Consider the following 15,102-nt stretch of genomic DNA (forward strand, 5'->3'; position numbering starts at 1 on the left):
GACTTGAGAATGGGACGATATGGAAAGTTAGCTTTTCGTGGCGGAAGTTATCGGGGAAGCCGAATATAACTTCAAGCCGGTGAAAACCCATGCAATGGGTGTCCGGACCTGGCGTTACCCCTTGAAAGGAGGTTTTGCTGTGGCGAACTCTTGTTGGGTCTATCCCCATGTGGCGGATTGTGTCCTGATATATCAGGTTTAGGCTGCTGCCGCCGTCCATCAAGACATTTGTAAACTGGAGTCCGCCAATTATTGGATTGAGTACCAAGGCGGTCCAGCCTGCGTTCCTGGTACTTCTAGAGTAATCCAGATGGTCGAAGATGATTGGTTTTGACAACCAGTGGCGAGACTCTTTTGGGATAGACCGTGTGGCGCGTACCTTTATGGGCGCCGCACGTTTTGTTATGTGAAGTAAGTTTACTATTTTTACTTCTTGTGGAAAATTCTTTTGTTTCCTGGTGCTCTGCTTTTGGGGTTCGTCATCGTCTTCGCCTGGTGTGTCGAGCCCCTTGTGTTCGGCGTTGAGTCTGCCGGATTGTTTGAAGACCCAACAATCTCTGTGGGTATGGTTAGCAGGCTTCTCGGGAGTACTGTGTATTTGACATATCCTGTTCAGGATTTTGTATAGGTTGGATAGGTCGTCCCTGTTATCCTGGAGGGGCGGCTTTTTCTGATTCTGCCGCGAGCTTTTAAATCCGGCATTGACTGCCGTGCTCTTCGGACTGTTTTCCTTAGTCCGGCGACGGTCCTTGTTGCGTCGTGGTTTTTCGTTTCCATCCCTAGTTTCGGATGTACTTGGGTCGCTGGTGCTACATCTTGCCAACCAGCTGTCCTCGCCTGCGCAAAAGCGGGTCATGAGGCTTATTAGTGCGGCCATTGTTCTTGGCTTTTCTTGGCCAAGGTGTCTGGCGAGCCATTCGTCTCGGACATTATGCCTGAAGGCTGCTAAGCTTCAACGTCCGGATAGTCGACTATCTGATTCTTTTTAGTAAGGAATCTGTTCCAGAATTGCCGAGCTGACTCTCCAGGTTGTTGAGTTATGTGACTGAGATCGTCTGCATCCGGAGGGCAGACATAGGTCCCTTGAAAATTTGCTCGGAAAGCGTCCTCGAGCTCTTCCCAACTTCCAATGGTGTTTTCGAGAAGGCTTTTAAGCCAATGCCGGGCTGGCCCTTTAAGCTTGAGGGGTAAATATTTTATGGCATGGAGATCATCTCCTCTGGCCATATGTATGTGGAGGATATAATCCTCGATCCAGAATCCAGGGTCTGTTGTTCCGTCGTATGCCTCTATGTTTACGGGTTTGAATCCCGCTGGAAATTCGTAATCCAGGACCTCATCGGTGAAGCATAGGGGGTGTGCGGCACCCCTGTATTTGGGTGTGCCGTGATGTTCGGATACTGGTTTTGTTGCATTGCTTACGAGAGCTTGCTTTCGTGGCCCATAAATAGATCTGGTTGGGCCATCTTTCTGATGTGAATCCCTGAGTGGGACGCATGTCGGCTTGAGTGCGGCGCCGCTTGCCGCTTTATGCTGGCCATGGGGTCGTCTATTCGAATGGGTGGCTTTCTTACTTTTTGAATGCGAGGGCTCTAAGGCCTCTTCGTCGAATTCGGGCAGTAGCTTTCGCTTCGGATAGCTTTTAGTGTGGCGACTGCCGCCGTATTTGTCTGCGGTATTGATTACTTTACTCCATCTCATTCTGAGTGCATCTTCCGCAGTTTTTAGCTTCCGCTTCTACTTTTTCAGGCTGCGTGCGGTTGCAACGAGCCTTTTGTGGAGGTTCTTCTGCTCCGTGGGCTTATCCGGAGTAAGGTCGTCCGGAATGCCGTTTTCGCCGGGGACGGGTTGTTTGGTTTCTTTATCTGAGTTGCCCTGTTCGGACGGTTGCTCTAAGGCATGCTCGTCGTCTGCCGGCTCATCCTGCTCTATGGATGGGTTTGTATCGAGGCGGGGCTTGGAGCGGCATTTACGCCGCCGCTTTGGTTGTTTTCCGAGAGATCGATCCCTCGTTGCCTCCCCGTGTTCCTCGTTGTCGCTTCCTTTACGTGTATCCACTATGCACACATTATGAGATGAGGTGGCTATCCAATGCCCTATGGGTGTTGGTTCGTATGCATCTCCTGCATCATCGTCCATACTGTCGATGTCTTCGGAGTCAAAATTGAGCACATCGTTTAAATTATTGACGGTGGCTACTAAATGGGTGGTGGGTGGGTTTTGAATTTCCTCATTGTCCGTATCCCAACCTTGCTGACCATAGTCCGGCCAGGGCTCTCCTGATAAAGAGAGAGACTTTAGTGACTTCAGGATATCGCCAAAAGGCGAGTGCTGAAAGATGTGTGCGGCGGTGAACTCCATGATCGGCGCCCAATCGGATTCGATCGGTAGGCGCGCGGGGGGCTCGGGGTCCGAAGAGGAATCCGGCCCCTCGGAGTCACGAGCCTTGCGGAGTATGGGGCTAGTGTTCGTCTCGATCGCCTTTGAGATCGCAGCCCCCGAGGCGGTGTCCAACCACTCATCCCTGATCGGCGCAGTAGGCTCCGAATTAAGGGTCGGAACCGATGCGTGTGCGGCCTCCAGGGCACTGTTCGGCGGCTGAGCTAGATCATGCCCATCGAGACAGTGCGGCGCGCTCCGTGGCTCGAATCCGTCGAAGATTGAGTCCCCGCGGACGTCAGCCGTGTAGTTTAAACTTCCAAATCTGACCTGATGGCCAGGGGCGTAGCTTTCAATCTGCTCCAGGTGGCCAAGCGAATTGGCCTGCAGTGCGAAGCCTCCTAAGACGAAGATCTGTCCGGGGAGAAAAGTCTCACCCTGGACTGCATCGTTGCTGATGATCGAAGGAGCCATCGGGCCTAAAAGCGACGACACAGAGGAACTCTCAATGAAAGCACAAATGTCGGTGTCAAAACCGGCGGATCTCGAGTAGGGGGTCCCGAACTGTGCGTCTAGGCGGATGGTAACAGGAGACAAGGGACACGAAGTTTTACCCAGGTTCGGGCCCTCTTGATGGAGGTAAAACCCTACGTCCTGCTTGATTAATATTGATGATATGGGTAGTACAAGAGTAGATCTACCACGAGATCAAGGAGGCTAAACCCTAGAAGCTAGCCTATGGTATGATTGTTGTCCTACGGACTAAAACCCTCCAGTTTATATAGACATCGGAGAGGGTTAGGATTACACAAAGTCGGTTACAATGGTAGGAGATCTAAATATCCGCATCGCCAAGCTTGCCTTCCACGCCAAGGAAAGTCCCTTCCACGGGACAGAGTCTTCAATCTTGTATCTTCATAGTCCAGGAGTCCGGCTGAAGGTATAGTCCGCCGGCCATCCGGACACCCCCTAATCCAGGACTCCCTCACACCCCTTGGCCGCCGCCCCCCTTGGAGATTGGATCTCCTAGGGCTGGCGCCCTTCCAGGGCCCCTATATAAAGAGGGGGGGAGGGAGGGCAGTCGCACCCTTGCTCCTGGCGCCTCTCTCTCCCTCTGTAACACCTCTCCTCCCCGCTTGCGCTTGGCGAAGCCCTGCTGGGATCCTGCTACTTCCACCACCACGCCGTCGTGCTGCTGGATCTCCATCAACCTCTCCTTCCCCCTTGCTGGATTAAGAAGGAGGAGACGTCTTCCCCAACCATACGTGTGTTGAACACGGAGGTGCCGTCCATTCGGCGCTTGGTCATCGGTAATTTGGATCATGACGAGTATGACTCCATCAACCCCGTTCACTTGAATGCTTCCGCTCGCGATCTACAAGGGTATGTAGATGCACTCCTCTCTCTCATTGCTAGATGACTCCATAGATTGATCTTGGTGAAGCGTAGAAATTTTTTATTTTCTGCAACGTTCCCCAACAGTGGCATCATGAGCTAGGTCTATGCGTAGTATCTATGCACGAGTAGAACACAAGATGTTGTGGGCGTCGACTTTGTCAATTTACTTGCCCTTACTAGTCTTATCTTGATTCGGAGGTATTGTGGGATGAAGCGGCCCGGACCGACCTTACACGTACGCTTACGTGAGACAGGTTCCACCGACTGACATGCACTAGTTGCATAAGGTGGCTAGCGGGTGTCTGTCTCTCCCACTTTAGTCGGATCGGATTCGATGAAAAGGGTCCTTATGAAGGGTACATAGAAATTGGCATATCACGCTGTGGTTTCTGACGTAGGTAAGAAACGTTCTTGCTAGAACCCTAATGCAGCCATGTAAAAACATGCAACAGCAATTAGAGGACGTCTAACTTGTTTTTGCAGCATGTGTCGTGTGATGTGATATGGCCAAAAGATGTGATGAATGATATATGTGATGTATGAGATTGATCATGTTCTTGTAATAGGAATCACGACTTGCATGTCGATGAGTATCATAACCGGCAGGAGCCATAGGAGTTGTCTTAATTTATTTATGACCTGCGTGTCAACATAAACGTCATGTAATTACTTTAATTTATTGCTAAACCGTTAGCCATAGTAGTAGAAGTAATAGATGACAAGACAACTTCATGAAGACACGATAGTGGAGATCATGATGATGGAGATCATGGTGTCATGCCGGTGACGAAGATGATCATGGCGCCCCGAAGATGGAGATCAAAGGAGCAATGTGATATTGGCCATATCATTTCACTATTTGATTGCATGTGATGTTTATCATGTTTTGCTTCTTATTTGCTTAGTACGACGGTAGTAAATAAGATGATCCCTCACAATAATTTCAAGAAAGTGTTCCCCCTAACTGTGCGCCGTTGCGAAAGTTCGTTGTCTCGAAGCACCACGTGATGATCGGGTGTGATAGATTCTAACGTTCACATACAACGGGTGTAAGCCAGATTTACACATGCAAATCACTTAGGTTGACTTGACGAGCCTAGCATGTACAGACATGGCCTTGGACACAAGAGACCAAAAGGTCAAACATGAGTCGTATGAAAGACACGATCAACATGGAGATGTTCACCGATGATGACTAGTCCGTCTCACGTGATGATCGGACACGGTCTAGTTGAGTCGAATCATGTATCACTTAGATGACTAGAGGGATGTCTAATCTGAGTGGGAGTTCATTAAATAATTTGATTAGATGAACTTAATTATCATGAACTTAGTCTAAAATCTTTACAATATGTCTTGTAGATCAAATGGCCCACGCTAATGTCAACCTCAACTTCAACGCGTTCCTAGAGAAAACCAAGCTGAAAGATGATGGCAACAACTATATGGACTGGGTCCGGAACCTGAGGATCATCCTCATAGCTGCCAGGAAACAATATGTCCTAGAAGCACCACTAGGTGAAGCACCCATCCCAGAGAACCAAGACGTTATGAACGCTTGGCAGCAGTGTGCTAATGATTACTCCCTCGTTCAGTGCGACATGCTTTACAGCCTAGAACCGGGGCTCCAAAAGCGTTTTGAGCAACACGGAGCATATGAGATGTTCGAAGAGCTAAAAATGGTTTTCCAAGCTCATGCCCGGGTCAAGAGATATGAAGTCTCCGACAAGTTCTACAGTTGTAAGATGGAGGAAAATAGTTCTGTCAGTGAGCACATACTCAAAATGTCTGGGTTGCACAACCGCTTGACTCAGCTGGGAGTTAATCTCCCAGATGACGCGGTCGTTGACAGAATCCTTCAGTCGCTCCCACCGAGCTACAAGAGCTTTGTGATGAACTTCAATATGCAGGGGATGGAAAAGACCATCCCTGAGGTATATTCAATGCTGAAATCAGCGGAGGTGGAGATCAAAAAGGAACATCAACTGTTGATGGTGAATAAAACCACTAAGTTCAAAAAGGGCAATGGTAAGAAGAAGGACGGCAAGGGAGTTGCCGCGCCCGGTAAGCCAGTTGCCGAGAAGAAGCCAAAGAATGGACCCAAGCCTGAGACCGAGTGCTTTTATTGCAAGGGAAAGGGACACTGGAAGCGGAACTGCCCCAAATACTTAGCGGACAAGAAGGCCGGCAACACTAAAGGTATATGTGATATACATGTAATTGATGTGTATATTACCAGTACTCGTAGTAGCTCCTCGGTATTTGATACCGGTGCGGTTGCTCATATTTGTAACTCAAAACAGGAGCTACGGAATAAACGAAGACTGGCGAAGGACGAGGTGACGATGCGCGTCGGGAATGGTTCCAAGGTTGATGTGATCGCCGTCGGCATGCTACCTCTACATTTACCTACGGGATTAGTTTTAAACCTCAATAATTGTTATTTAGTGCCAGCTTTGAGCATGAACATTGTATCTGGATCTCGTTTAATGCGAGATGGCTACTCATTTAAATCCGAGATTAATGGTTGTTCTATTTATATGAGAGATATGTTTTATGGTCATGTCCCGCTGGTGAATGGTTTATTCTTAATGAATCTCAAACGTGATGTTACACATATTCATAGTGTGAATACCAAAAGATGTAAGGTTGATAATGATAGTCCCACATACTTGTGGCACTACCGCCTTGGTCACATAGGTGTCAAACGCATGAAGAAGCTCCATACAAATGGACTTTTGGAGTCTCTTGATTTCTAATCATTTGACACGTGCGAACCATGCCTCATGGGTAAAATGACCAAGACTCCGTTCTCCGGAACAATGGAGCGAGCAACCAACTTATTGGAAATTATACATACTGATGTGTGCGGTCCAATGAGCGTTGAGGCTCGCGGTGGCTATCATTATGTTCTCACTCTCACTGATGACTTAAGTAGATATGGGTATGTCTATTTGATGAAACACAAGTCTGAGACCTTTGAAAAGTTCAAGGAATTTCAGAATGAGGTAGAGAATCAACGTGACCGAAAGATAAAATTCTTACGATCAGATCGTGGGGGAGAATATTTAAGTCACGAATTTGGTACGCACTTAAGGAAATGTGGAATCGTTTCACAACCCACGCCGCCTGGAACACCTCAGCGTAACGGTGTGTCCGAACGTCGTAATCGCACTCTATTGGATATGGTGCGATCTATTATGTCATCACTGATTTACCGCTATCATTATGGGGATACGCTCTAGAGACAGCTACATTCACTTTAAATAGGGCACCGTCTAAATCCGTTGAGACGACACCGTATGAATTATGGTTTGGGAAGAAACCTAAGCTGTCGTTTCTAAAAGTTTGGGGATGCGATGCTTATGTCAAGAAACTTCAACCTGAAAAGCTCGAACCCAAGTCAGAAAAATGCATCTTCATAGGATACCCTAAGGAAACCATTGGGTATACCTTCTACCTCAGATCCGAAGGCAAGATCTTTGTTGCCAAGAACGGGTCCTTTCTGGAGAAAGAGTTTCTCTCGAAAGAAGTAAGTGGGAGGAAAGTGGAACTTGATGAAGTATTGCCTCTTGAACCGGAGAGTAGCGCAGCTCAAGAAAATGTTTCTATGGTGCCTCCACCGACTAGAGAGGAGGTTAATGATGATGGTCATGAAACTTCAGATCAAGTCGCTACTGAACTTCGTAGGTCCACAAGGACACGTCCGCACCAGAGTGGTACGGCAACCCTGTCCTGAAAATCATGTTGTTAGACAACGGTGAACCTTCGAACTATGAAGAAGCAATGGCGGGCCCAGATTCCAACAAATGGCTTGAAGCCATGCAATCCGAGATAGGATCTATGTATGAAAACAAAGTATGGACTTTGACAGACTTGCCCGATGATCGGCGAGCGATAGAGAATAAATGGATCTTTAAGAAGAAGACGGACGCGGATGGTAATGTTACCATCTATAAGGCTCGACTTGTTGCTAAGGGTTATCGACAAGTTCAAGGGGTTGACTACGATGAGACCTTCTCACCCGTACCGAAGCTGAAGTCCGTCCGAATCATATGTTAGCAATTGCCGCATACTATGATTATGAGATATGGCAAATGGACGTCAAAATAGCATTCCTCAACGTCTTTCTTAAGGAAGAATTGTATATGATGTAGCCGGAAGGTTTTTTCGATCCTAAGAGTGCTAACAAAGTATGCAAGCTCCAGCGCTCCATCTATGGGCTGGTGCAAGCATCACGGAGTTGGAACATTCGCTTTAATGAAATGATCAAAGCGTTTGGGTTTATGCAGACTTATGGAGAAGCCTGCGTTTACAAGAAAGTGAGTGGGAGCTCTGTAGCATTTCTCATATTATATGTGGATGACATACTTTTGATGGGAAATGATATAGAACTTTTGGACAGCATTAAGGCCTATTTGAATAAGTGTTTTTCAATGAAGGACCTTGGAGAAGCTGCTTACAAATTAGGCATCAAAATCTATAGAGATAGATCGAGATGCCTCATAGGTCTTTCATAAAGCACATACCTTGATAAGATATTGAAGAAGTTCAATATGGATCAGTCCAAAATGGGGTTCTTGCCTGTGTTGCAAGGTGTGAAATTGAGATCAACTCAATGTCCGACCATGGCAGAAGATAGAGAAAAGATGAGTGTCATCCCCTATGCCTCAGCCATAGGGTCTATCATGCATGTCATGTTGTGTACCAGACCTGATGTAAATCGAGGGTCCAATCACCGTCGGATATTTTCTATCACCGTCAACTATTACTAAAACCGACGGTACACCGTCGGCTATCTCCCGTCGGCCTTGCTTCGTCGGCCATTACAGTAATGGCCAACGGTACGGTCGGGTAATATTGTCGCCTACGGTAGTTAGCCGACGGTGAGCCGTCGGGCATGTTATTGTGACCTGGTGGCTCTTCTTAGCCCGACGACATTTATAGCTGACGGTACTTCGTCGGGCATATACTCTCCGACGGTTATTGCTTCCCGTCGGTTTTCAGAATAGTCGACGGTACATTTGACCCGTCGGACCTAGTTATAACCATGAGGAGAAACAAACCCTCATCTTATTAGATGGTCGACAGTGCATGCAACCCTTCAGGAAACTTGTTAGTCGAGGGCGCGCGAACACCATCAATTTATAAATTCACCAACAGTTTGAAGTCCCCAATGGCATTCCGTGTAACAGAGACATTTGTTCCGCCATAGGGCATTACTCACCCCTCAGATATTTCTTTCACCAAGGCGTGTTTCACACGATAGCAATAACTCAGAATACCGGCATTTCAAATGCATCTCATACACAAGCACAATATTGAGTTGCATCCATTGCATTAACCATAATTATCAAATGTCAAATTTAGAACAAAATAGTAACTGAGATAGGTCACATTTTGCACAAGATAAATTGTCCACTAAGACAAATTTGTCCATAAGATAAAGTGTTTCAAATATCTAACATAACTTCATTTTGGCATGACTTGAAGATCGTTAGGCTTCTATAGCCAATCATCATCACCATCGCCATAGTCATTATATCCCTCATCTCGATAGTCTTTATATTCCGCATCGCGTAGTTATCATACTGCTCATCACCATACAGACCACCCTCGCCATAGTTATCATATCCCTCATTGCCGTAGTAGTCATCCTCATCATCATTCCCATGACTCATACTGCCTCCAGTCCTGCTTCCAATTCCCTATGTAATCACAAGACTAGTTGTCAGTATAATGTAGCTAAAATTTAAGTGACCTACAGGGACTAAACTTAATATTTCTAATTGACAGTTTAGCTGCTAGCTGCTATTTAACAGTATGACTATCTAACAATATGCTTGCCTATTCACCTTTTGATCCTTCACATGAAATTTTCAAAGGAAACATGAATCAGCAGGAACACATATTACATACACATTGTCCAAGTACAGTGCATATCTATCTGCAACCCTACTATCAGCAGTGTTTACATTTGCAGTCACATGACACAGCCGAACAAGTAAACTAACATAACACTATTGGCTAGTTTGGGCATATAGTAAACTAATTAAGGATGACATGTACAAAAATAGGTTACTATAAATTTCCATTCAAATAGTTTTAATGGCAAAAGCTCACTTACAATTTACGCCAACAGTATTTTAGATTACACTGCACATACAATACCTAGCATTGAGCTAATTGGAATCCTGAAACTAACAATTTAGAGTGATCATGAGTGTGTATGGCCGAGCTTTAAGAGATAGGAAGCGTCAGTTTAGCTCCCAGTAATAACTTTCTAAAGTACATTTGTAGAGATGTGTATACTAGCAGCATTTGTCCCAAGGTGAAATAATCCTTGCACGTATATGTATTATAATTGAAATGCATATGTACAGAGGCTTCACCGAACATGGTTCAACAATGCTTAGCTAAAAAGGAAGAGTATTCGTAAGAAAAATATTCCGGATGGTTAGCCTAAAGTCTTTAATGTCTACTGATTCTTTCCCTGCGACCTGAATAAATTATATATGAAGTACAAATAAACTATTGAATACTATTACATGTTTGCCTATTGATGATTTTCGAATTAACATGGTTCAGTTTATCTAGTTTTGCACATAAGAAATGATAGCAAATTTAGATATGCGAGCAAACAAGACATGTACAGAGAAACAAGGCATATGTATAGAGAAACAATCATGCCAACTGTAGGCTATCAAGTGTGGTCTTCACTACAATTTTTTTCTCATAGAAGTGCAGATAAACTTGTTCTATCAACCATCAAGTATTTACATGTAGCAGCAATCATTTCTCTTGGGTGATATAATCCTTTAGAGAAATGCGCCGATACAGTTAACCATGCATTTCTTTTCATAAATCTGTAATTAAAATATATGAAGGATCTGCCTCTGCTACTACTTTCCATGACCCAAAATATTGCACCAGACTTGCACACACAATTTCTTTCTTGATATATGGTCTAAATGTGCTAATACATATGCAAAGAGAAACACAAAAATGGTGGAATAAGGAGAGGCCATCCCCAGATATGCAGGCACGACAACAATGAACTAACCTTTTCGGTTTGGTGTTGAGGCACATCACCTTGTCCCCTTTGAAATCCGCCTTCAGAATATGATGGGGACTATGTATCATACACAAAAGAAACATTACTTAATGGTTCAATTGTTGCAAGCCTACCATTGAGATGGGTATAACTTACCAAGTCATCTGCTGTTGATTGCATTATGCCATCAAAGTCGACTCCTCCTTTCTCAGCCAAAGACTATAAACATCACATGTCAGCACAACCCTATTCACTCAGACTCCAATTTATAAGAGAAGACAAGATTACCTGAACAACAAACTCAATGCCTCGAAGACGCTTGATCTCCCACTGCAAATGTTTGTTTTCTCTTTCTAGACGGTCCTCCCTAGCAGACCGCACCGGTTGTGAGGTCATCACCCCTTTAGACTTAAACTTCGCCTTCTCTGCTTTGCTAAAAAACTCATTAGCAATTCCCAGCCTGCCATGTGGCATTCTACCTACTGCTTCGTAGATGTTTTGTCCATCTAAATCTGGGTGCTCCTCTTCCCAATTTTCTCCATGGGCATTTGTCATTGCCTTATCAAAATCCTCCTTTTCAAATTAAAAATTATTGTAAACTACAGTGTTATGCACATAGTTCTCATGATGATTATAATGAACTAAGTCGTAATATTTTACTAACCCAATGACCAGCAGTTCTTTGACTGCATGTTTGCTCTTCATTAGTCCCTCGATGCAATTTGTGCATGTGAAGCCAAGCACCGGAAATTCCAGGGTCTTTCCCGGTTTTGAGTTTCTGCATTTCAAGAGTGTGACACAACATCCAATGTAAGTGATAATTTTATTCAACAGTAAGCAGAAAGATGTTTGAGGAAAATAGTACCGGAAATTGAAATGTGGTGACAACATTTCTCACACTACTGCAATGGAAGACCATGTCCCCATTAGCAAGTCTGTTCCTCTTGTTGGTTAAAGATAACCCACTAAATTCAGCACTACTCCACTACTCACATTGCAGACACCAACCAACGTGGGTAGCAAAGTCAACTCTCTTTGCAGAAATTAAAGCTTCCTTAGTTGGCCAGCGATTACCATCCTCATCCACTTCTGTTATGTAGGCAATTGTCCCTTCTTTAATCTTTTGATGGCTGCCACCTTTTCCTCATGCAGCATCTACTTCACTTTCCTAGTTAAGTTCTCCTCCAAAACACCATCTGCCTTCTCTTGCTCCGATGGGTCACACTTGAAACGCCACTGCCAAAAACCATCCCAAAATATTTTTGTTAGTTACTTGTGCATTTGTGGAAGTGAGCATATGCATAATCATCAGAGCTTTCAACACTTCATAGATAAACCAAGTAGATTTGTCATGGTTGTGACCAAAATAAACAATTGTAACTACCACCCATCCACCAGTTTCAGACTTCTACAAGTGTGTGGTCATAACATCCCTTGTGCACTTATAACAGCAAAAGCACTTGCTGCAAGGACAATGGGATTCTCGGTCTACAGCAGCATCAGGCAATGAGAACACATGATCTAGAAAATTATCTACTCCATGTTGCCAAGCTTCACTGATCAACTTCCCTCGTCTCTCTTTGTACATCCAACTACGGTTGGCATCTACATCGATATATATGGAAGCAGGAGGTATAATATAAGCATTGGATTTAATCATGAATGTAAAGTGTAATATACATTAATTATATTGTAATAGCGAGAAACATCAATCAAACAATTCTATATTTGGCCTACATTGACCATAACTAACAAGATGGTCATTAGGAGCTCTATCCAAATAAGCTAACTAATGTGCAAGTTTATTAAGGGCATGTACAGCGGCATCTACTCAGCCGTCTGCAACGCTTTCCACCTCGGATTTTCTATTACGTGGAGGAAAGAGAACAAGGATAGAAATTCAAAGAAGGTTGTCTGCAATTTAACAGACCATCTGCATGCCAAAAATATCGCCGCTTACCGATGGCCTTCTCCCATTGTACGCTCAAGGGTGTCGTTAACTTGCGGTTTCCCCGCTGAGCCGTGCATTTGACATGCAGTATCTAGCGAAGAAGTGCACGAGAACTGTGGCTCGCATGCAACGGCCTGCCCACGATTCAATCGTGCTACAGATAACAAAAGGACAGACCGATGTAGATGATGTTTTGACTGCTATCTATATGTGACATGGAGGATTATTATAGACTACAGGTGTCTAAACTAATGTACATGCCCTAGTACCTATTTCAACTTTCTGAACCAGAAACTGAGGGAACTGTTCAGGTTATTCATGGCCATCAGAAGCACATACTAGTTGGAGATAAGTTACTTTTTCATGTAGCGTCCTATATAATTGTGATGTGAATCAGAAAGAAAGTGAAGTCATATGCTAGATTCATAGTTTAATTAACTGAACAAAAAATTACCTACTGCAGCACCAAGCGAGTTGTACCAAAAACGGGTGAAACCACCTTAAAGTTGCTACTGTAGTAAACACATAAAGCATAACCTTTATGTGAGCATACCAGCTAAATCCTAGATTTAAGGTTCTACAAATATTCTCTCAGCTTCTTACAAAATTAGTTCACGACTAACATATATTAGAAAGAAAGAAACAAAACAAGATCAACTCGTATAACAAGAAAACGTGCCAAACTAAAGTTATGAACCGCCAACAAATCATTACTGATGGATCGTGCAGAAAAGAAATTGCAATGTAGAAATAATGTACAATCAGCACAATCACGCAAGATAGAATTTAAGAAAAGTACTTAAGGGGTGTGTGACAGAGACGATGAGAGAGGGGAATGGGGAGGGAGAAGAGAATGATACCATGGCGCCCCACTGTGATCGCCGTGTGCCGATTGATCGGCCATTGCAAAGGAAGCAGAGGAACTCCTGACCACCCGTCGGAGTGGAAGCAGAGGGACACCGGGCACCCCTCGAGCTAGATTGGTTTGGAGAATGAGGACGTGCTTGCTTTCAACGAGGATCAGGAGACTATGGCGGTTAGTTTAAGACCTGATTTGGTGCGTGGTGCGCAGGCGCGCAAGAATTTTTTGGTGAGCGCGCCAAGAAATCAGCGCCAGATCGCCAAATAATTCGGTAACATGAGTCCACGGCTGCGAGGTGGGCACTACCCACTACACGAGAAACGTGAAAAAAATAATAGATAACCACGAGGCCTCCTCAACGGATTCAACAGAATCACGAGAATGTTTGGCCGTGGACAACAAACTCGATTATATTATCCAACACAAACCACGGTGCATATCAGGGTTCGTTGTTTAGCAAATAGAACATGTGCATATCTCATTATCTCATTATCTCTACATCACACACTCGTGTCAATGTTGCAACAAATTGTCTCTGTTGTACGTGCTGATTAACCAATTGACCAAACAACTCAGTCTCCACATTTATTTGTGTCAAAATTTCCTCAATTTCAGTTTCAAAAAAAAAAAAATCCCAAATTGCCCACTGTACTGTACTGACCTGAAGAGATTAGCATGCTTAGGTCGTGGGCCGCCCAGACGATGTCGAAGAAGTCGCCGTGCTTGCAGGAGGCAGGGTCGGACTGGACGCGGCGACGAGGTAGTGGAGGTAGCTACGGGGCCGCCGAGCCGCCAGTCCTCGTCCGTCTTCTCCGCCAGTGCGGGCTCTCCCCACCCACTCCCGCTTCCCCATCCAGCTCATGGCGGCACGGGAACCTGCTATTGCTGCCTGCCGCTGGACTTTGGGGTTAAATCTGAGATGAGAGTGGAGGAGGACGGAGGCAAGTCAGGTGACACATCTAGGCGGCGACCGGCGTTGAGAGAGAGGTGAATGTGAGCGGCAGGATAGAGGGGATGTAAGCGGCGGGGCTGGTCAACGGCGCTTTGAGAAGGTCTAGTATAGATAATTTCTGAGGAGCCGTACGCTCACAACTTGTCTGATGTCCCCTGGTATAGCACGCTCAGCTAGCTTGTTTGCTCTTGGGTTCGAACAATGCAGTGCACTTAATTTTTTGCGCACAAATTATTAATTAAATATTAGTACGTATGTAATCAAATAGGAGTACAATAACTTTTATACTTTTAACTTTATTTTTGGGCCATTTCTTTTTTTAAACCTATTTTTATTCTTAGATTTCTCACAGCTCATTTGGCACATACACGATTCTTTTTTTTCTTGACATGGCACATACGATTCTTAGTATGATCATAATACGTTTTTCTTTTTGCAAAAAATGATCATAATACGTTGGATGATTCTTTGGTGTGTTGTATTTGGTTCCATCGCCTAACGGCTCT

At 44.7% G+C, this 15,102-nt stretch overlaps 1 protein-coding gene across 3 annotated transcripts; it reads right to left on the reverse strand.

The window, feature by feature from the left end:
- Positions 1-9,072: 9,072 nt before the first annotated feature.
- On the reverse strand, positions 9,073-14,708 carry LOC119365999. Of its 3 annotated transcripts, none has more exons than XM_037631662.1 (7): positions 14,306-14,708; positions 11,697-12,067; positions 11,496-11,609; positions 11,120-11,404; positions 10,988-11,050; positions 10,841-10,909; positions 9,073-9,485 (listed from the first exon to the last, which is right to left on the reverse strand). In XM_037631662.1, exons 2-7 carry the CDS (start codon positions 11,748-11,750, stop codon positions 9,231-9,233), a joined length of 840 nt encoding a protein of 279 aa, XP_037487559.1. In that variant the 5' UTR covers positions 11,751-12,067; positions 14,306-14,708; the 3' UTR covers positions 9,073-9,230. The 3 variants fall into 3 exon arrangements, with proteins under 3 accessions (XP_037487559.1, XP_037487560.1, XP_037487561.1); XM_037631663.1 differs by lacking the exon at positions 14,306-14,708 and adding an exon at positions 13,643-14,278; XM_037631664.1 differs by having other exon boundaries at positions 9,074-9,485; positions 11,906-12,067.
- Between the last annotated feature and the right edge of the window lie 394 nt (positions 14,709-15,102).

Source organism: Triticum dicoccoides, chromosome 2B (genome assembly GCF_002162155.2).
Source record: "Triticum dicoccoides isolate Atlit2015 ecotype Zavitan chromosome 2B, WEW_v2.0, whole genome shotgun sequence".
Classification (NCBI taxonomy): Eukaryota; Viridiplantae; Streptophyta; class Magnoliopsida; order Poales; family Poaceae; genus Triticum; species Triticum dicoccoides.